Here is a 22,681-nt window from a genome sequence, read left to right on the forward strand (position 1 = left end):
GGGTGATGCAGGGTTTTCCTTAAATCTGTGGACTCTTCTTCAATCCCTCCGTCCACTGAGTATGACTGGGCCTCCACTGTCCCGTCACAGATCATCTATGCCGGGAGCACACGTGTGTTCTCTAGTAAGGGTTTCACGGAGCACAGGAAATCTGTTGTGATGCATGTCCCTCTCTCCACGGAATCCTGGAGGAACTCACTAGCAGATGGTTTTAGTTCTCGTTCTAGCATAGCTGGCCTGTCTGCCCTGAATATTAGCTGGAATCCTAAGCTTATTTTACTGGCTTAAAAAGCAGTTTTTGTACATCTCAGTAGTAACTGATGGAACAGAAGATAGAAGACAGAGAACAATTGAACTAAGCTGTTCAAAATAATTTGAGTAAGTATACATATGTGCCTTTGGAATATTCATTAAATAAATGACTTTAGTCTTTTTAATTTTAGGGTTTAAAGCTTTTGTTTTTGTGGGGTGGGTTTTGATAGAAGGATCTGGTTATAAGTTCTGTCCTTATGATGTAGTATAGTTAACTTTGTTTTTTTGTGCTTGTATCCCGATGCTTTGAAATTTATTTTGAAATCTAACGGGACATGTCAGTGGCCAAATGGCAGTAGTTCTGTAGGCTCGTCTGATGATCGGTACCTGGGTCAGCCATCACAGTCAATGTTCACAAGATCCTGAAGAACCACCAGTTAGCTAGTCAATATTTTATTGAAGGAAACTTGAATTTACTGTAGGCCTTGGAGAGAAAATGGGATGCACTCAGCTTGGTTATGACCTTTATAAAAATCATCAAACATGATTTTTATGCCCTGAAACCAAAATACTCTTTTAAATTACAATGGAAATATAGGGAAAATGATGTGAGGTAATATTATATGTAAAATAGATATATAATTCTTTTACTATCTTTAGTGTCTTTCTTTTATGACACCTTTGGGAACCATTTGTGCTACCTGAAATGGGGATTTGCTGGTTTGTGCTTACACTTTCAGCTCATAGCACTATCAAGGTAGATGTTTCTATAATTACTACCTGTATCATGTCCATTGGGTATACTTAGGGGAGAGTTAGGGTTAAAAGAAGTTTCCTTGTGAGTCAAAAATAATTTTAAAATTTTATTTACAAAATATTTTACATAACTCAAAAGAGAATATTCTCTTATTTAAATGCAAGTAGGGGTAGGGAAGGGATAACACGACTTGAACAGCAAAAGATGATGGAGAACTAAAAGAATTTATACTCAAGGATAATTGTTTTATTTAAAAACAGAAATGTTTATATGTATGTATGTGTTGCAGCCCTTAAGGAAAAATACCAATGTGGAAAGTCCTTTTATTTGAAATTCAATGTAAATAAGTATACAATCTTAAACCATGAATTCATAGTTTTTTGTTTATTGTTTAAATGATGTGAAAGCTTTTGTTCTGTTCAAAAGCATGTGTGTCTTTGAATTCCAGGAACCCCTTGGGAACTTCTTTGCTGGTTACCCTGTAACTAGAATGTGAGACTGAGTGACCACAAATGCACATGTTACTTCATACAGCATTATAATATTGGTACTTCCATGTTAGCAAAGCCCCTTTCAAAGCCTCTTCATGTGTCCCTCATTAAGAAACCAGTGTTACAGTGCTACATTGTTCAGAGTTGAAGGCCAACCCATAGACATAGAGAAGGTACACTCTACACCCTGCCACTTCCCAGCAACCTGAGCGGGGGAGTTGGGGCAGAAGGGGAGGGACCAGACGTTTCGGTCGTGTCACACTGAAGCAGATTGGGTAAGAAAGGCCAGTTGTTGTTTTTCAACTTCAAAGTGATGGAAAATTGAGGCAAAAACAATAACCATGACATAATACTCAAACAGAATCACATCAAAACCTAGTATTTACTAACGGGTTACAGGATGATGGGTAAATTATTTTTACTTTTCTGTCTTTTCAAATTTTCCTCAAAGTGCTTTGTTTGTTGGTTTTTAATCAGAAAAACATCTGTCGCTTGCCAGTTGTTAGAAAGAGAAAAGCGAAAGAACAGAGTGAGTACATGGGCAGGCAGATCTGGGAGGTTGAAGACAAAATGGAATCAAGGCTTGTTATGCAAGACAAAGAAGGAAACCTAGGTCAGGTTTTAAGATCAGGCCTCCCTGTGGATGGCCCGGTGTGAAGTATGCTTCAGCATCTCTGGTTCTTCCTTAGCTCACTGACTGGTAGTCCAGGTAAGGATAAGAATGCCCTGTTGTTTTTACTCAATCTTAATCCTCATGAGGTCGCTGTTGTGGCACTGATGCGTTTCACCACGACTTCTTCATACTGTTTTTGTGTCAGTAACCCTTCTGTTATGCTTTTACTTTCTTCAAACTTGGGCAACACAACAGCAATGTATCCTTCGGTGGATGGCTAGAAGGGAAATAGAATATTTAATACTGTCAAATGGTAAAACATCAGGTAAAAAGTGTGTGGATGGGATCTTACTTCCCCAGACCCTTTTACCTTCTCTTGAAGAATAGATGGCTTATGGAGAATGTTTTCATTCACTTCCATCAACCGTCCTCTAACACAGCTATTTAAAGAAAATATTGCTTTGAAGAAAAATATTATCTTCTTTGTTTCTCCAAAATTGTGGTTAAAAAGTAACTCACCTAGATATGGTGTATTCTTCTCCATCAGAGCAGTAAATCTTACACAGAGGTGCAAGTTCTGTTAGAAACTGTGCCCCCTGAAAATAAAAGGAAGAAAAAATTAATTGATGTACATTTTCACTTTTCTTTGTGAGGCAGCCCTCAGAGGTACAATAGGATATATTCCTGGAATTAGTGTTTTAAATAAAAATGACTTAAGTACAGAAAAACCATTCATTTATTCAAATATTTATATATTAAATGCCTCTATGGGCTAGGCACCATCCTAGGCTCTAGGGGAAAAAGCAGACTAAGACAAATGTGATAATAGGTAGTTTAGTTACATATTAAGAATATATTTTATCTTATTATACTTTATATTTAACTGTGCATGAGAAAGCTGCACATAGCCAAGTGTAAAGACTTCAAAAGGGTAGGAAAATCTCATCAATAAGCATAATATAAAATTCAACATTATAGAGAATGATCGCAATATTGTATAAAGTTAGTTTCATTAAGATTCCTACCTTATTTTTATATCAGAACTTAATAGAGAAAGGAACTTCTTTATTAGGTCAGTCACTAAGACTTTCTGGAGAAGGGATATTTTTCTAATTTAAAAAAAAGCAATTTGAGGAAAATCTGGAAAACAGAAAAGTTTTAAGTAGCATATAGAGTAACTTACCCATTATCCTATAACCCGCTAGCAAATACTACATTTTGACATATGTCTGTTTGAATGTTGTGGCATGGTTATATTTTCATGTACTCCACTGTATGGATATATCTGGGGAGGTTCTGACAAATATCTATCGAGTCGGCCACCAAGTTCATGCAGGTATTTCCCTAACATGAAAAACCGGAGCGAACTTTTTGGCCAACCCAGTACAAGGAGGCTCATGGGAAATGGATGCAAGCATGTCTCATGTGTTGCTCTTTTTTCCCAGGAATTTTTACTGCAGTGAACATCTGAGGTCAAGATGCTGTACTTTATGGCCTCTTTCCCACTCACAACTTTATTAGACAGCATTCAGGTGTTACTGCATGCGCTTCACTCCTCTGCCTGTGGGTACTTCGTTTCAAAAGACTAGTCAGTGTGACTCCCCACTTTTGGGAGGAGGGGCTGGGGATTTGTCCCAGATGGTTTGTCTATCACTGGCTCTGTGTCAGAAAGAAGTGTTTTAACCCCTCTTGGTCACCTCCCTTGGGAGAATAAATGATGGGCAGTGCTGAGATGCGATCAAAGCTTATCTACAGTGGGTTCCATGTGCAGGTCCCTCTCTGTTCCTCAGTAGTAACAACAGTGTTACTATTTTGGACAAAGATTGATCACAGGAACATCACAAGCACTAACTGTTTTACTTGTAATTTGTAGACTTTTAAGAATGGTCCATGCTTTTCAAAGTCCACTTGCTTCCTGAGTGAGGAAAAATCAGTAATTATAAGGCAGGTTATTAGGGGCCTTCAGGCCTACAAAGGGGAGTATAAACAAGGGTCTTCCAGAAAAGTGAGGTAATTAGCAGAAACTCTTAGTATGAACTCAGTAAATGAAGGACCTAAATCATCCACTGAAACTTTCCTTTCCAGGGGGTTTGTCAGGATAGTTTAGTATGGTTTTGAGTTGTCCTTGGTATGATACCCTCCTTTAACAGTAAAATGTCCATTTGCCTAGAATTGTAGAGGGCACAGGTAACATTTTCTATAACTAAACACTATGTGGAGGTAGAGGGTGTAGCTAGATGTGTATTAAATTGGCAATGAGTTAGGAATGGCAACTGATACGAAGCAAATACTGTATATTTTCCCAGATTGATTTTTTTTCACTACCTCAGGACTTTATTTTACTTTTAAGTTCACATGTGAAAATATATGATAAAGAAGTATTGATCATCTGTATTTTATAGAATTCGAAATACTGGCTTAACAAAACAGGAAGGGACAAAATATCTTGTTATATTGGTATTAGTGTTGTTCTTTCAAAGGCCCACCTTCTCCATCCTTCATCCTGGGGATGATAGGGATGGTGGCCCAGAAGCTAATATGACAGATAATATACCTTCTGAAATACCTCATTTTTTTGGCCTGAGAATTTCTTTAGAGCTTAAGTTTTCTTAAAATCATCTCTAACTGCCAGGGAAGTATGCTGAGCATACAATACTGGGTTCTAAGACTGGCTGGCTTTACAATTATTATGACAATAGAGGATTTAAGTAGAGAAATACAGGAACATACCCGCTTAAATTTCCCAGAGACTTTGTTCTGAAGTCTGCTACAGTTGGTACTGATTTGATAGGAAATGCTTTTAATTACTTTTCCACTTTGAAGAACTGGATGGGATCCTGCCAGTGTGATGACACATATTCTACGAGGAGCAAAAATTGATCCTGTATTATTGCTTGGTATGATTCTTCCTCCTATAACACAGTATTCCTACTGGCACAAGAAGAGCTGAGCTGACATTTGTTTAGTCAGCCTATCATTCCCCCCCATTTTCCTCTGGCTACTATTGGAGCTTAACTGAAGAGAAGAATGCAGTAATAAAAATGGGGAAAATGGGACTGAATTTCCTTTCCCAAAAGGGAAGCACGGAGGAGGAAGAGAGAAAAGTAAGGCATGCCGGTATGGACAGGATACCATCTGTGCTTCTACCCTAGCCCTCTCCACGGGCGTGGCCACTTCAGTGGTTAGGCACAGGCTGGTTTCTTGAGGTAGTAGCCGACTGAGGGTGTGGTCCTCCATTTGGATGTTTGGGTAAGCAAGTTTATTTGTTTAGCGTAGGCACTGAAAGACTCATTCTTGTCAACCAAACTCCTACTATAAATAATACCATCTCAATACAGTGGAAGATAATCATTTAATGAATATTTATTCAATACAAGACCATACCAGGCTACAATGACAGAAAAAACATTTTTTTGATCATTTAAAATTCCCAATTTGCTTACCGGTTAGAGTGTTGGAGTATACAGTGGTCCTCACAGGGTTTTCCTTTGACATCTAGAAAAAATGAATGAGTCTGATGGCTGTTGAGTCAATATTTACTACCACTGTGTAGTACTTTCTTTGGTTCATAGACGTAGTTAATTATGAAGGCTGGACACATACATCACTGGTATCCCTTCATTACTCAAAAAGATATACCTAAAGGCTGACCATAAAGTATTTAAAGACATTTGGTCGAGATGGAAGCATTCATTCAATGTTAAAATGATGGTTAACTCTTTGCTCCACCTTTTTTTATCCTCACTTTAAAATGAGTACAATCATTTCTATTAGAACAAAAGTGATTAGTAATGTATTCTTTATTTAATTTAGTAGCATGCTTTGTCGGTCAGTTTTAGAGAGACAACTCATTCTGGTTCGCTCAGGACTGTCCTGATGTTAGCGCTGAAAGTAATGGATTCCCGAAAACACCTCAGTCCAGGGTTAACCGGACAGTTGGTTACACTAAGTCTGGCTAATAAAACGTATGTTATTGTAAAATATTTCAGTGTTGTAAAAGATGAGTACACCTATTATCCCTAAATGAATGGGAGCAAGTTGGGTTAGAGGAGGGTCCCCGACGATGCTCTCATTACTGATATTTGCTGGGTACACAAAGCTGTACAACAGGATACCTACTTCTAAGTGGCAAATGTGTAATACCAGCGACTTCCTTTAAGTAAAACTGTAGATTCTGCTTTCTAAATGCCTCTATTCTAACCCACCCTCTCCTCTCCATCCCTATGCCTCTACCTTAGTTTAGACCGCTACCATTTAAATCATTTTATGTATCGCCTCTTCTTGGAGGGCTGAGCCCCTCAAATCCCTTTAGGCACTCATGGAGATTGCAATCCAGCTCCTGCCTTCCTCGGGGATCTCACCTTAGTCTACCATCTTCCCGCAAGCGACCCACCGTCGTGAACTCGCACTGCGCTCGCCCAACCCAGAATGCACCCTGCTGTTTTCCACGTCCTTGCAAATGCCATTCCCTTGGCCTACAGAGGAACAGAGAGATCCAGTTCCTTCTGACGTGGGGAGGAAGGGCTGGGGAAGGTGCGCGTGGCTTATGATCTCTCATCATAGTCCCTATACTGTCAGACAAATTGGGCCCAGAAGAGACTGACATCATTCTCCACTTACCCGCTTTGTACCAGCGAGTGAAGTAACGATCCACAAGCGACGGCACCGCCGGCTCCGCAGCTGAGGCGGCCACAGGGGTCTCGGGCTCGGTAGCCATGGCGACCTCGGGTGCTGCAAACCCCGCCCCCTGGGGCCTGTACTCTTCCTCCCGCTTGCGGTGGAGGAAGGCGTCTTTCCGGCGTGTAGCCGAGACACGCGGTGTGCGCACGCGCGCTGCGCGCACGCGCTCTGCTCCCCAGGCTCCGCAGGCTCCACCCACCGGCCCCACTTAACTGAGCTTTGGCGTCTGACGTCAAGGCGGGGATCAAATACAATAGGCTGGGAAGGAGGATGTAGGGATAGGGGGCGGTGGCCAGCACAGCTCCACATATATCTTTGCGGGAAGACGGAGAAGGCAGGCCGCGCCCCCTTCGGCTCACGACGTCACTGCGCCGCCGCTCGGCGCGTGTGGGGCGCTCTTCGGTCGCGAGTACGTGCTTCGCCCGTCGCCCCTCCGCCTGGCTTCGCCACCACGGAGGGGCTCGAGCGGCCTGGCGGCCCGGAGACCCAGGGCGCGTCGTGAGAGCTCAGAAGCACGGTCAGGGAGAGGCCCGTGCGCAGCCCTGGGCGGACGCACCGCTGTTTGCGTTTCCTCAGAGCGCGGCGTAGGTGAGCGTTCGAGCGGCCTAGCTGGGGTGGGGGCATGGAAACGGGCCCTGTCCGCCAGAGGGTGCCCTGATGAAGGGGACCCCCTAGCGCCCAACCGCTGCCTGCTGCTGGTCTGGGAGTGAAGTGCGGCTTGACCACCTCTGCGCTCCTTGAGTTCTCTTTCTGCAGACTCGCCGCCTGCTGCACCCACGGCCATCAGAGGGCTCTGCGCGGCGCGGCAGGAGGGGGAATCATATGCTGCTCCCCCAGCTGCACACTTACCCAGTCTTCGGATTCCTTGCAGTTGCGGACTATACCGCCGAACCAAGTAATGCACCAATTAAAGCGCAACAATGCATGATAGAAGCTGACGGTAATAGAAGTTCAGGTGCTGTGCTGCGAGTCCCTTCTCGCATCTGCAACTTTTCCTTGGAGGTGTTGTCCCCGTGCATCTCCATGTAATGTGGTATCTTATGTGGCCCTCTCCCCCGTTAAGCTGTGACCTCTGAGGAGGCAGTAACTGTCAGTCATCTCTTGTCCAGAACTAGCACTTAGCAAGTGCTCAGTCGGTATATGATGTAGGCCACAAACCGGATCGTAGGATTACGGTACTGTGTAAAAGGATTCAAACCGAACATTGACAGGCATGGCAGTAACCAGTGAATAGTTTACTGTGAAAGTGTGGGCAAAAGGGAAGCAGACACAGTTTCAGCTTGGAGGACAGAGAAAGTAGGAATGCCATGTCCCCAGAGGGGAAACTAGTTTGGTGGAGAATAGCAGGTACTTCATTTAACAGGTTGCATTTGATGTGCTTTTTGAGAAATCCTTGTGGTAACAGCAGGAGGTTGAAAATGTGAGTTGAGTGTTCAGTTTAGGGCGGGTCGGGGCTGGACGTTTAGATCTACTAAGCATATTAGTGATCTGTTTGGTACTTGTGGTCATGGGCATGATAATTAGCCAAGAGGTGGATGGATGAAGGAGCAAGGGAAGAAAGTAGAGGCGTTGTCAGAAATTTCAGAGAGGATCCAGAGTTGATCTATGGTGTGGAGGGATCTTTAGCACATTTAAGGGCTGAGAAAGGATGAGTCGTTTGAGGGCAGGGGAGTTGGAGATTGCAGATGTAAAAGAAAGGGTACCAATAAGCCAAGGTCCTGGGGGAGTTTGGAGCGTTCTCCTTTGCTGGTCTTGAAAAAGAGTAGGACACTTCTGAGAAGGTAAGGGAATAAGGCTGATAGGTGTGAAATTTTAGAGGAGTTCACTTTGAGGCTGGAAGGGTTGGGGAGGAGGGAGATGAATGATGAGCTGCCCTTGTGTCACCAAGCCTAAGCTCGTACTGCTCACCACACTACAGGCCAATAATCGAGAGACGAGGTGTTGGGGCAAGGAATAACGACTTTATTCGGAAAGCCAGCAAACCAAGATGGTGGGCTCGTGCCCCCAAAGACCCATCTTGCCTGAGTTAGAATTAAGGCTTCTTTTATACTAAAAGGGGAGGGAGTAAAGTCAGACATTTCCTGGTTCCCATCAGCCTCCAGAGGGGATGTGTTAATTTCTTCCTCCCTGCAGGCATTCACAGGTGGGCCTGGTCAGGATGTTTCTTGTGAGCTAAATAAAAGTATTTTAGCTTAATGCGCATTACCTGGGAGTCAGGGTTCTGAGAGTTGGGTCATTATGTATAATTTTAGCTTATAGGCTGCATCCCTTTAGTGATTAACTTGTAATAGAATACAAAAGGTTCTTCCCTATGACACTTGGCCGGTGATTTTGAAAGCTCAGTGATTTGAGAACTCAGGTTGTTTGATATGTTTGTCAGTTAGGGTCCAGTCAGGAAAGTAGAAACCACACAGTATTTCAACAGAATTTAATACGAAGAATTGGTTAAATACCTGCTGGAGGAACAAAAAGCAAAAGGGAGCAGTGAGGTAATTAAAAAAGTAAACTGCTGATAGCAGTTACAACACTTAGCTAGGTCTGAGGATCAAAACAAGGGAAGCCATTGGGGTTATCATGACCTGGGAGGAGAGGCATTGGAAAGCTGGTGTTGATAGCTCTGCAATTCAGAGGAGGAGCTCCATGGTACTAGATTTCAGGCACCTGGAGGGAGTACCGGCCTGGTTAGTGCTGGTACCTCTGGGGTGGTTGTTATCATGCTAGTCATGGGAGTGCCAGAGGCTGGGACCAAGGGCCCCTGGAAGGATGAAGGCCCACTGCTGGGGTGACATTGACTGAAACAGCAAGGCAACAGGAAAAAGGGAGTCCTCCTCAGCTCCTTCTGCCTTTGCCTTCCAAATTCTTATGCTGCGGTTCACGGACCCCAGAGCTCCACGGATTGTTGGTGAATAGAATCCAAGTTCACAGGGAGACATTTTGATGCTCTGATCATGGCAACAATTACAACATAATTATTATTAGCTAAATCAGGTTGAAATACATCTGGTCTTCTGTCGCCTGTTTTCACCTCTTGCTGCGCTGTCCCGTGTTTACTCCCCTCTAGCCAGACATCCTCTCATCTCAAATCCACCCATCCTTTCAGATCTATGTCAGTGGTCATCTTAATGTTATTTAAAGATGAAAGGTAATGTTATTTTTATATGCTTTCAAAAACCCAAGCTTTCTATATAGAATTAGATCTAAATAAAAAGTCTGTATGGTATAATACAGGTTCGAATAATTTCTAGAAGTTCTTGAATATAACTGTCATGAAAGCGCACAAAACCATTGTTTGCCATGATTCTCTTCCTCACTTCCACCATGTGGGCTTGCCTTCCTCTTAACCCACATTTTATGTTGTCTCACTCTACTACACTTAACATTTTATCTGCTATGTAGTATAAGGATTAATTCATGTTTATTCTTTCATTGTCATAAGTAGGAAATGCAAGATGAGAGAATTCACCTTGGATTAAGGTGACAAGAAGGCCAGTGTGTTCTGTGTAATTGTCACCCCTAATATAAGTTAGGGACTTCCAATTACAGTATAAACCTTAAAGAGGTCTGGATATAAATATACAGCACATTAACTTTTTTTTCCTCTTAGGTAATGTTATACATTAAAACAAGTCTGATTTTGTCAGACCAAGGTAGATTTCCTATTGATCGTTCTTTTCTCAGCTTTTCTACTGCCCTGGTGAAAATCAGGCCAGGAAAGTGGAGTAATGTGAAGTAGTTATATCAGGTTATGAAGCTCCTTGAATTGTTGGTCATCGTTTTGAAGTATACTGTTGTAATTTCATAGTGTCTTCTTTTCTCCCTGAGAACAATAAATGCTTTTCTTTTTTTAAAAAATAATATTTATTTATTTATTTGGTTGTACTGGGTCTTAGTTGTGGCACTTGGGCTCCTTAGTTGCAGCAGGCGGGCTCTTAGTTGCGGCACATGGGCTCCTTAGTTGTGGCATGCAAACTCTTAGTTGCGACATGCATGTGGGATCTAGTTCCCTGACCAGGGATCGAACCTGGGCTCCCTGCATTGGGAGCGCAGAGTCTTAACCACTGTACCACCAGGGAAGTCCCATAACTGCTTTTCTTTATTTCTATGTTTGATTTCAATTTTAATTTTTTAATGAAGATATAGAGCCAGTTTATAAATGAATGTAGTTGGTGATATTAAAGTAATTTTATTTTCTTCAACTGCCAGTATATATGTGGATTTTTATATTATTTTGTAAATCTGTCAAGTTATAAAATATCCTCATGTGCAAAATAAAATGTTTTCTCATTCATTGCATTCTTCTCAACTTTCCTTCAGAATAACTGATGTTAAATCTTTTTTGAAGAAAAAACTCTGAAGTTGAGAATCTTGCCTCTTTCAAAGAGTGAGAACGTAAAATAGATTTCACAGCCTCAATTTGTAGACCATAGATTTACACAGTTGGTTACGTTGCTACCACTCATCTCTGTGTGGGTTCAGATTAGATCTTTTTTTTCTCGGTTATTCTAACTTCTCTGCTCCCTGAATCATTTTGCTTATATTGGAGTGTGATTTATCGCTACTAAGCTGTTTCTATTTCTCAGAGAAATTAAAGTTTCATTAGGAGATATTTGTACTTTTCTTTCAGGAGTCCTTTCATCATGAGAAATCTAAAGTTATTTCGGAGCTTGGAGTTCAGGGATATTCAGGCTCCAGGGAAACCTCAGTGCTTCTCTCTCCGAACTGAACAGGACACAGTGCTCATTGGCTCAGAACATGGACTGATAGAAGTAGACCCTGTCATAAGAGAGGTAAGTTATTGATGGAGGGTGCTAGCACTTGGCATGACTCTTGACTTGTCTTTTTCCAAACTTGCTTCCCCAAGTAGTCTTTCCTTTAAATCTTTCTGAATTTACGTCCCCCGCAAATGAATGCTCCCTTCGCTTTATACTGATGTCATATTAGACATAACTTAACTAGTACCCTGTCTTTTAGTCTGCTTCTGTTTTAATCTAAGCTGGCAGAGCTTTGACATTGTATTTTGTGGGGTGCCCTACTTTTTACCCTTTCTACCATGTAAATACTATCTATTAACAGTTCTCAAGTGGGAGTGCAGGTGAAAATTCCCTGTAGGGCTTTTTAAATGTTTTCAGTCTCCATCTCATACCAACTACATCAGAATCTTCACTTCTGGAGCTTGAGCGTATGTATATTGAAAAGCTCTTTAGGTTGATTCTGACACCTTCCCTTAATTATATTCTGCTACTAATGTATTTTAGGTGATTACATTCTTAGTCCCTTTTCCCCATAGTGTATACATTTTAGAAAACCATAGTTATTAGCTTCATGTTTTATTGGATATTTTCAAAGATACCAGGCTTTTATGTTTGCTTGGCACAAAGGTCACATGAACTGTGTTTTGTGTTAAAGATGGTAGTGCTGTGAAATTTCTCAAATGAAAGTTTGGCTTTTAATCTAGGAAAAAAACATTTTTGAAAGCTTTTATATTATAAAAGAAGCATTAAAAAGTATTTCTGGAAGTGTGATGAATTGTTCTTGAAAGTAGATTGACGTTAGTTTGCTTATTTGTTTGTTTTGGTGAAAGGTGAAAAATGAAATTCCTCTGGTGGCAGAAGGCTTTCTCCCAGAGGATGGAAGTGGCTGCATTGTTGGTATTCAGGAGTTGCTGGATCACGAGTCTGTGTGTGTGGCCACAGCTTCTGGAGATGTCCTACTTTGCAATCTCAACACACACCAGGTAAGTGGAAGAGATCAGTGAGGAGGAAATCTTAGACATCCTCAAACGCCTTTTTTTGTTTCATGTCACTAGTTTTTCGTAGAAGTTTAAAATGTCAGGAGCCATAATATTTAAGCATTTTGCAAATTAAAGCCTTTGCATTATATAATTCTCTACAGAAAATTGTTGGCATGGCTTTAGCTATATTTTAGGATTCTTCTAAAACTCAGTTTTGTCTACTGCATTTATTAATTAGAACAATCAGAACATTCCAACTAAGAACTGAACAAAAACCCAAATCTGGCCATTCTTGTATGGTATATCTGATCCTGAGTTGTAACTTTTATTTCTCAATTTATGAAGTCTTTGAAATGTTTATATGGCTTACGTTTTCTTTTATGAATGCTGAATAAGCCTCTCCTTGATGGCTAACTTTAAGAGTCCCTGAACTACAGGTGCTAAGGTGATATGCTATCATTATGTGCACATCTTATGACTGCCAGAGAAGATAGATTTCAACCATTTGCCTCCTTCTCTACTTAGCATAAGGCTTAGTTTCTGGATTTCTATCCTCACCTTCTTGACAGCTTTTTAAACTTTGTTGATTACTCCCTTAGTTGTGATCTCTTTAACATGGATGTATCACAAGTCATATTACTGATCATAGGATAATAATAGCAGCTGACATTTATTAAATGTTTACAATGTGCCAGGCACTTTTTCAAGTGTTTTTCATGCAGAATTGTATTTAATCTTCACTACAGCCTTATGAGGTAGATTGTTGTTGTTCTGTTCTTCAAAAGAGGAAATTGAGGCACAGAGGGCTTAAATGACTAGGCTAAGGTCAAACAGTTATCAGGTGAGATTTAAACCCTGGCAGTCTAAATCTGGCACCTTTGCTTTTAACGGTTCCATTTAGTACAACAATAAATTTCTCTCAGTTCATGGTGAGAAATATCAAAGCCATCAAGTATAACTTACTTAGTATTTCTCACATTTAAAAGGTATGCTTTTACTTTCAAAACGTTTTGTAGAACGTTTTCCTAATTACTGAGCTCCTCCAATCCATCGGTCTCCACCAGACAGTGCTGATCCTCCACATTTGTGGCATCACAGTGTCTGCAAGACACAATCCATATTCCTTATTGTGCCGTATAAGACCTCTCACTGTTGACCAAATTCCTTTTTAGCCTCACCTCCCACCCCCACCATTCCTGTGTGTATGTATACCTTAGGCTCTATAGTTGCAGCTGATTTTTAAGTGCTCTTTTTAACTGCACATTTCCCCCCCAGTCTCTTCCTCCTGGCCCTATTCCTACCCTTCAAAGCACCTCCTCCGAGAAGCTTTCCTGGACTGTCCTGGGCCACTTGTCAGTCTCTGTCCTGAGCCCCCACTTAATTCCCAGAGACCTCGGTTACATCCCTAACCCTGCTGTAGAGGCATCTTTTATCTCCTTAACGGGAGGAATGGAGTGGCCGTAGTCACTTCCAGTCCCTATGGTCTGTATCATGCCTGTTACTGAATAAATGTTCACTGAATAATTTCACCTTTGTGTGTTTTGTTAATTGTTTTGATTAAGGTCATAGTAAATATTTACGGAGATGCTTATATTTTCATATCTCCCTTAACATTTTAAAATGTCTCTCTCAGCTGGAATGTGTCGGGAGTGTAGCCAGTGGTATCTCTGTCATGAGTTGGAGTCCTGACCAAGAGCTGGTGCTTCTTGCCACAGGTAAGCCTGTCACTACTGGTCCCTAATTCTTGACTTTTATAAAACATGACTCCTAATATCTCACAGGCTTAAGTTTTAGGGTGCTTAAGTTTCAAAAAAAAAACATTTCTTGGAACAAGGATACCAACATGATAATCTATAGGGAATGTGGTGTTTTTGAGTTAAGTTTTACTTCTTAATATATTGTTTTAAAAAGTTGCTGCTAAGGTCCATAGCTATGGTTTAAAATGTCAACAATATTTAACCTACTCTAAGAGGAAGAGTTGCTACATAAAATAAACTGATTCTAAGAACTGCTCTCCCAGTCCTATTTTTTTTCCCTTAAGTCTTTTCATTCCAGATGAGTTTCTGCAAACTAGCACCCTGATGAGGTATACATTCGAAGAGATATCTTGCTGACTAAATCGTTGAAGTTAGTGGAAGAGGGCTATATGGACTTTAATGTTAGCTTGACATACGTAAATAGCTGAGAATAAGTACTAGGTGACTTACCCAGTCGAAACTTTTTTTGAAAAATGAGAGTCAGAACATTTTGAATAAATTCTGTCTTCCCTGTTTTGACTATAAACTCCTCCACTCCAGCTCAGTAGCTTCCAATGCTGTAGATACTTACAGAATGGCAGATATGCTAAATGAGAACAAAATCATTCTTGTTTGTGCTCCTCCAAGGTCAACAGACCCTAATTATGATGACAAAAGAGTTTGAACCAATCATGGAACAGCAAATCCACCAGGATGATTTTGGTGAAAGTAAGTATAGCTTTGTTTGAGCCATTTTGTGCCTTGTCTTGCACAGATAGCCACATCATAATAAGCCCAAAGAACTATGAAGCTTAAACCCCAACTTAATTCACTGACAGATAGCCCAATTCCTTTAGTTCATTCCAGATTTTAAAAGGCACACCTCTGGTGTCTCTCCAAGTCTGAGAGCTGGCTTTGTCAATAATTTGGGGAATAGGAATCTGTGCTTAGAATCACCAGGGTAGTTGTTGCCCAAACCCCAGGACAGGCTTAGTCAGGGGGTTTAATGAAAAGGACTGTACTAGCTAGAATAAGGAAAGCATTTCTGAGGTACAATTTTGGGGAGAAGACAAGAGAGACAGGATAGAGAGCTGATTTTTGTTCCTACTTATTAGACCTGAATTTTCATGGGACCCATCATATTGTTTTCGTGCTAAGATCTAGCTGAGGTGATATGGGCATTAGGCTGTGGAAGTATTGAAGAGGAGAAGAGTGGAGATGCTTATTGAGTGTAAGAAGCTCTGGCCAACTTCAGGGCACCAGGTAGCTGGCCTGATTGAGGAGAAGGATGGGGGAGATGGTATTTTAACTTTCGCTGGGGTCTAACTTCATGACTTCACATTCTACCAAGAAATCATTTAGAAAAGTGCTACTCATTTATTCATTCAAAAATAATTTGTTCAGAAATAATGTTTGAATAGGTAGTGTGAACCCAGCAGTGTGTTTGGTGCTGTGGTTAATTCATCTTTTCCCTTAAGGAGTCAGTAATAACAGGATGTGCAGGTATTAGGGTAGCGTAAGGAGAGAAAGGGAGTAATGGGGACAGAAGGCTTCCCAGAGGAGCCCGACTTGAGCTGAGTTTTGGCTGACTTGGTGTTGGGTAGATGAGGGTTGAGGGTGGGGGAGTGGTCCAAGCAAGTGAATTAGTTCATTCCAAGGCAGGGATGTTTCATGGAGGCCTTTGACACAGCATGGCTTATTCAGGCAACTGTGAGTACTTCAGCATTGCCTAGTGACAGGACATGGATGTGGAATGAAATAAAGGGGAGGGATTTTGATTAAGTTTGATAGGGAGTTTGGACATGAAGTTACAGGAGATCAGTCATTAAAGGTTCTGATGATGCAAGATTGATTGGTGGAGAGGGAAGAGACGAGACAGGGTGATCTGGTAGGAGGTTGCTACAGGAATCCACGTGAGAGATAAAGAAGGTGGGTGTGGGACTAGAAAAGGGAAAAATGCAGGAAAATTTTGATTCTCAATGAGGATAGTACATTTTTTGGAATTATGAGAAACTTTTTTGGAATATGTGTGCATGATGGTTCCCCTCCTGCCCTAGCTAGTTTGAGAAATACCAGTTTAGAAAGTGAAATAAATAGGCTTTGGGTATGTAAGGTGAAGAAGAAAGTTTAGTAGGACTCTAGCCAGAAGCTCAGGTGGTGGAAATAAGGATGTCAGTATCTGAGAGGGAAGGTGGGGAAGTGCTGGTCTGTAAGGGGTGGGTGATGAGTTCCTTCCTGGATTTGTTTAAGGGCCATATGGGATCACCAAGTAAAGCAGGTAAGTAGAAGGGGCTGAAGCTCAGGAGAGGCCAGAGCCGTGGACTGGGAGTCATTGGCACGTGGGGAATCTTTACAATCTTGGGATTAGATGTGCTTGCTCAGGGAGCAGGTATGGTCCTGGATCTAGGGCCCAGGGTGGGACTCTGGGGCATCCAGCTTTGAGGATAGTCGTAGAGGTAGTAACCAACCCATGTCTGCATGGGAAAGTGCTCTGGGCCTGGCTCATCCCACCGACTTTTTCATAAGAAGTCTAATAGAGTAAAGCAAAGGAGAGGGAGTCCAAGTCAGGGTCTTAGGTCTTAGAAATGTATTTGTCAGTACAAAAAGTCACTCTGTGGAGCGGTGAATAAATATTTTTCTTCTAACCCAGGTGTCGACAAACTTGTTCTGTAAAGAACTGGGTGGTAATTGTTTTCCGCTTTCAGGCCATATGGTCTGTGTTGCAGCTACTCAACTCTGCTGATGTAGTGTGAAAGCACTTAAGATAGTACATAAAGAAATGGGTATGGCTGTGTTCCAATACAAGTTTATTTGTAAAAGCAAATGCAGGCTGTAGTTTGCTGATTCCTGCTGTAACTCCACCACTTATCATCTGATCCCACTGGACAAGTTGTCTTGCTTCACTCCTTGACCCTTTATCTCTCTGTGGAAACTTTCGGATAGAAGCGCAGGGGTGTGCACCAGCATAGGTACTACTATTTGTATACAGCAGCAAGGTATGCTTTGGGATACTGCAATACTTGGGTGTGCCCAGCAGAGCAGACAGGAAACGGTCATGCTGACCCATAATTTATAGAAATTATAAACAGCGCTGCTTCGTCAGAATCAGCATCAGTTGTAGGAGGGAAATATTGGGTCCTGGATCTGGCCGATGCTTTCAGGGGCATCTCTCTAGTACCTCTTATAGGTGGATGCCAGGTCCTACCTTCAGGAGCAGAAGGCTGCATTATTTCAGCAACTGACTCTATATTTTATGTAAGATCAGCATTATAATTTAGAAAGAAGCCCAGCCTGGAAGGCAGAAGCCCTGTGTTCTAATTTTGGCCTCTGTCACTAGGGTGTGTCAGTCTCTGTGAGGGCTTGAATTCCATAATCATGGTCTCCATCACTAGCAGGGAGGTTGGATACATTTAGTGGATTGAACTTACGATTGGAATTTTATTCCCAGCTCTTGTCTTCTTGAGTTTTATGTTTTGTTATCTGTGGACATATTGCATAGATTCTTCATGTTTCATTCTCCTTGTAAAGTGGGGATGGATTGCTGACTGTCATCAAGGGAATTTATATACAATGGCAGTAAAGCTCTTTCCAAAATAAGGGCATTTCAGAGGCTTCAGAATCCCTTCAGTATATAATATGGAATGTAGGTTTTTAAAATATTGACTGCTGGTCAATCTATTGAGAGGTCTCAGAGGACCCAAGTTCATGAAGAATAGCCATGAAACTGCTTTTATTTTATTTAGCTTATTGGTTGTCTTGCATATTCTCACTCACTTGTTCTCTAGGCAAGTTCATCACTGTTGGCTGGGGCAGGAAGGAGACACAGTTCCATGGATCAGAAGGCAGGCAAGCCGCCTTTCAGATGCAAATGGTAAGGTTGGTCTGATGGATAAAAAACCTTCTTTCGAACAAATAGAAGTTCTGCTACCCACCAGGAGCTCTTAGGTGTCCAGGTGTTACCAAAAGTGGGGTCCGGCTGCTCGCCGCTCTAAAGCCAATAAAGAGGCAAGGTTGGTGGAAAGGAAAGTTTGCTTTATTCCGCTGGATGCCAGCAACTGGGGGGTGGGAGGGTTGGGGGGCGGGTGATTTTTGTCCAAAGGCCGACTCCCCTCCCTGACAACCAGTGGGCAAGAGCTTTAAAGGCCGAGGGGGCGCTACATGCAGAAACAGTACAGGCAGCTCTGACAGTCATCTTGAAATTGGTCATGCGGTGGTCTGACCAGCATCATCTTGATTATTAAGTACAGTTAGTCTTTACTTCCAGGGTCGGTTTGTTCCCATTTCTTGGAGGCCAGTTCTCGGATTTGTGGCAGCTTATGTCATGGCCACAGTCTGGTCATCATGTAGTTAATTTCTTCCACCTGGTGGCGGTTTCAGTATCTATAAGACAGCTCACAGGATATGGCTCAGAATATTATCTGTAGCCCTTGAGGAGGAACTAAAAAGGTCCTTGACTGTGCTTAATGCCTAAACTATTATTATTTAGTCATGTTGGACTGTTTTCCTTTGTTTCTGCATTTTCTCACTTCTCTGATTAAACTTACTGTTTGGCTAAAGTTTTTCTGCAGACAAAAGGCAGGCTGAGGACATGGGGTTGGGGGGACCATCGGGTCCTGCTCTGTTTCACAGGTAGAGGGCGGTAATGGACAGATCTCTTCTGCTCTAGTAAAACAAGCTGTTTGGAGACCTTAGGGAATAAGTCATCCTAGAAAGATCCTTTTTCTTTTTTATTGCCAAGTTGTTTTGTTATTTTTTTTTTCACATAGAGAATAAGTATCACCAATATTCATTTAAAAAAATAACTCACCACAGACAGAAATGAAGCACTCTGTATCCCTTCCTGATACCCTCCCCCTTCCTCCCCAGAAGGAGCTGCTGCCCTGCGTTCACTGTTGATAATTCACGTGCATGTTTTTATACTTTTCCTACATACGTATATATTAGTCTTTTTTTTCCTGATTTCTCTTCCTGGATGAAACTCTATGTTTTCCTTCTTTCTGGATACATTTTGAAGGATAGAGCTACAGGATTTATTGATAATAGATCAGATGTAGGGTAAGAGAGAGAGAGAGGAATTGAGGATAATCCCCAGATGTGGGCCTGAGCGAATGGAAGCACTTTGTCTGTATTATATGTGGAGATTTCCCTGTGCTGACCTTCTAGGATAGATGAAATCATACACTGCCTGCCGTTACATTTTCCATCCTTAATTAATTTCTGGCTACATTCTGTGTAACTCATATTGTCTCCTAACCCTTCACTAGAGGAAGTTTGTGTATACCACAGGGCAGTTTCATTGAGAATAAATCTTGTTAGGCTGCTGTGTATTCCCTACTGTGCAGTTTCTGGCACTAGCACCATTCTGACTTAGCCTGTCACTAGAATGTGATGACGGATGCTCAGGTGGTCATTTGTCCCCAACCCCACAGAATTGGCTTCTGTCTTCAAGGCATTCGGGACTGAGATGCAAGTGGCACTGGAAACCTTTCTTCTTTCGGTGCTGCAGAATGCGGAGCTTGTCCATGTTTTCATCACTGCTGCTGGCTTTATCTCCTCTGGCTCTTCCCTGCCCACATTCCTCTCATCTTCTTAACTCTTCTTTGCAGCATTGTGAAGTTTACTCAGTGAATAAAACTCTACCCTCTTAAATTTAGACAAACATTAATTTTCTTATATAGTTATCGGATAGATTCCTCAGCTCGTTATTTTTAATATCTAGATATGTGGCTCTTTTTCCCTGTTGCTATGCTTGGGGGCCACTTTTTAATGTCCAGAGAAAGATTTTGTTTTGTTTGGTTTTAAGTTCTTTTCTCTTGATTTTTGGGTCTAAGGGCCCTTCTGGAAGGGTTCCTGAGGATTCTGTGAAACTCGATTTCTAGATAGCTTAAACCTTATATAAAAGATTTAACTTTAATAGCCTGAGGCTTGTTTGGTTCTGGGCCATTTAAGGCCACCAGTAACATTTGTGTTTTTTCCTCTCTTTAGCACGAGTCTGCTTTGCCCTGGGATGACCATAGACCACAAGTTACCTGGCGTGGTGATGGACAGTTTTTTGCTGTGAGTGTTGTTTGCCCAGAGACAGGTATGGAAATAAATTTTTCTTACTTTTGCTTTGAGGGTTTTCTTTCATTACACCCATGAGGTAACAATGTGCTGCTTCAGGTGTTAAATGAATATAGAGCTGAGAATCAGAAGAGTTCTTTGAGGCTATTTGGCCCAGCCTCCTACCAGTTTGATATGAATTTTTTTTAAAGCATTTAAAAAATTTTTTTAATTTATTATTTATAAATTTATTTTATTTATTTATTTTTGGCTGTGTTTGGTCTTTTGTTGCTGCACACGGGCTTTCTCTAGTTGCAGCGACCGGGGGCTACTCTTCATTGCAGTGCACATGCTTCTCATTGCAGTGGCTTCTCTTGTTGTGGAGCACAGGCTCTAGGTGCGCGGGCTTCAGTAGTTGTGGCGCATGGGCTCAGTAGTTGTGGCTCACGGGCTCTAGAGCGCAGGCTCAGTAGTTGTGGCTCATGGGCTTAGTTGCTCCGCAGCATGTGGGATCTTCCCAGACCAGGGCTCGAACCCTGCATTGGCAGACGGATTCTTTTTTTTTTTTTTTTTTTGCGGTACATGGGCCTCTCACCGTTGTGGCCTGTCCCGTTGCGGAGCAGAGGCTCCGGATGTGCAGGCTCAGCAGCCATGGCTCACGGGCCCAGCCGCTCCGTGGCATGTGGGATCCTCCGGACCGGGGCACGTACCCGTGTCCCCTGCATCGGCAGGTGGACTCTCAACCACTGCGCCACCAGGGAAGCCCCGCAGACGGATTCTTAACTACTATGCCACCAGGGAAGCCCTGGATACGAATTTTTAACAAGATTCATCTAATTGGCTTTGTGAAACCATGACAGTTTTTATTAATAAGGAAGGTGTTTGGAAGTTCAGACTTGACAACATTTATCACAATGCTTTAAATTTTGCCATTGTTGTTTTTCTCCCTCTGTCTACTACACAGGGGCTCGAAAGGTCAGAGTGTGGAGCCGGGAGTTTGCTTTACAGTCAACCAGTGAGCCTGTGGCAGGACTGGGACCTGCTCTGGCTTGGAAGTGAGTGGGAGAAGAAACCTTGTAACTTCTTGCCAGAGATTTCTTGGTACTATGGTGGGAGTGGTGGTACCTACTGAATGTAGGTGTTTATAAAACACAAAGAGATAATTACTTTTTCTCATTTGACTGTAAGCCTGTATCTTTCTTTTTTAGTTCCCTGAAGTCTGAATGTGGTTTGAATAGTAGATTCTGAGCTTCGCAGACCTCATCATTCCAAGGCCCACACATTTTGTAGGTTATAGGCGGGGGCTACATGAAGCCACTGTGTAAAACAGAAAGTGGTGCTTCGAAGGGAAGTTGCAGTCTGTGAATTTCTGTGGGGCAGCAGAGCTTTGGTGAAAACTAGGAAAAGGGCTTCCTTTCTCTGCACAAACTCCCACACTAAGGGGACCTGTTTGCTGAGGAACACACGGGCTGGATTTGGGCCCAATTCACCTGTTGGCCTAGTACCCTTGTGCAGGTCACAACCTGCTTATGATATATGGCTGTCCTGATTATAGATGAAATATTTTCTGCCTCAGCAGCATCTGTTATAGGCAAAACCTAGGTCTCTAGGTTTTAGACATGTTTCCCACCGGTATTTGAGTGGCAGTTGGACGACAGAGAAAAGAGAGAAATGTATTTGAATTAAAACTCTAGAGACAAATACAAACAAGGTGGGGCGATCAACGTGTTTTCAGTAGATTTAGAAGTCTTTAAAAATACCTACCTGAGCATGTAATATTGCTGAAGTCATATAATTGAAAGAGAAATAGTTTATGGTTTTATAGGACATTATACTGGGAATGGTTTAAATAATTTATTGGTTCTTTTAAAAAGTCACCCAAGTGCAGTCTTAATCTGTGAGTCTTTGTGGGCAAATAGAGCCCTTGTGCAAATCAGGAAAAGGCACTCTGTCCTCTGGGCAGATACAGTCCCACACTAGGGTGACTGCTTGCCAGGAAACATGGGATTTAAAACTTCCTTGGATGGAGGCTTTTTGTTTTTGCTGAAAAAAGTGTTTCTCTGAATTTCATCTTGTTCTTAGCCAGCCGGATGAGCTTTTGGATGCTCTAACACTCTGGGTTTGCTTTAAGGCCCTCAGGCAGTTTGATTGCATCTACGCAAGATAAACCCAATCAGCAGGATGTTGTGTTTTTTGAGAAAAATGGACTTCTCCATGGACATTTTACACTTCCTTTCTTTAAAGATGAGGTTAAGGTAGGTGCCTGAGTTGTTTTACCATCAAATTTAGAGGACTTTGCACAGCTGTAGAGAAGAAGATTTGTATTTGATATGGGTATGTAAATAGAAGCCCCAGAGTAGACAGTAATAAAAATAGGGG

General features: G+C 42.0%; 2 protein-coding genes across 8 annotated transcripts in view; one reads left to right on the forward strand and one right to left on the reverse strand.

The window, feature by feature from the left end:
* Positions 1 to 1,102: 1,102 nt before the first annotated feature.
* On the reverse strand, positions 1,103 to 6,949 carry ABITRAM (actin binding transcription modulator). Of its 2 annotated transcripts, none has more exons than XM_049711005.1 (6): positions 6,734 to 6,949; positions 5,557 to 5,608; positions 4,844 to 4,973; positions 2,633 to 2,700; positions 2,484 to 2,553; positions 1,103 to 2,390 (listed from the first exon to the last, which is right to left on the reverse strand). In XM_049711005.1, exons 1-6 carry the CDS (start codon positions 6,828 to 6,830, stop codon positions 2,253 to 2,255), a joined length of 555 nt encoding a protein of 184 aa, XP_049566962.1. In that variant the 5' UTR covers positions 6,831 to 6,949; the 3' UTR covers positions 1,103 to 2,252. The 2 variants fall into 2 exon arrangements, with proteins under 2 accessions (XP_049566962.1, XP_049566961.1); XM_049711004.1 differs by having other exon boundaries at positions 2,633 to 2,709; positions 6,734 to 6,947.
* Positions 6,950 to 7,111: 162 nt separating this feature from the next.
* The window catches only part of ELP1 (elongator acetyltransferase complex subunit 1), a 64,919-nt gene continuing 49,349 nt past the window's right edge, over positions 7,112 to 22,681 (forward strand). For 3 of the 6 annotated variants that reach the window (XM_049710944.1, XM_049710947.1, XM_049710948.1), the window contains exons 1-9: positions 7,113 to 7,381; positions 11,418 to 11,580; positions 12,375 to 12,527; positions 14,158 to 14,239; positions 14,909 to 14,989; positions 18,046 to 18,131; positions 20,246 to 20,342; positions 21,267 to 21,357; positions 22,434 to 22,557. In XM_049710944.1, the coding sequence (XP_049566901.1) occupies positions 11,431 to 11,580; positions 12,375 to 12,527; positions 14,158 to 14,239; positions 14,909 to 14,989; positions 18,046 to 18,131; positions 20,246 to 20,342; positions 21,267 to 21,357; positions 22,434 to 22,557 (864 nt within the window). In that variant the 5' untranslated portion in view covers positions 7,113 to 7,381; positions 11,418 to 11,430. Of the gene's footprint in view, positions 7,382 to 7,664; positions 7,689 to 7,714; positions 7,734 to 11,417; positions 11,581 to 12,374; positions 12,528 to 14,157; positions 14,240 to 14,908; positions 14,990 to 18,045; positions 18,132 to 20,245; positions 20,343 to 21,266; positions 21,358 to 22,433; positions 22,558 to 22,681 lie in introns of those variants that run through there. The other 3 variants (XM_033427486.2, XM_049710946.1, XM_049710945.1) reach the window with 3 other exon arrangements.

The sequence above is a fragment of the Orcinus orca genome, chromosome 6, assembly GCF_937001465.1.
Source record: "Orcinus orca chromosome 6, mOrcOrc1.1, whole genome shotgun sequence".
Taxonomy (NCBI): domain Eukaryota; kingdom Metazoa; phylum Chordata; class Mammalia; order Artiodactyla; family Delphinidae; genus Orcinus; species Orcinus orca.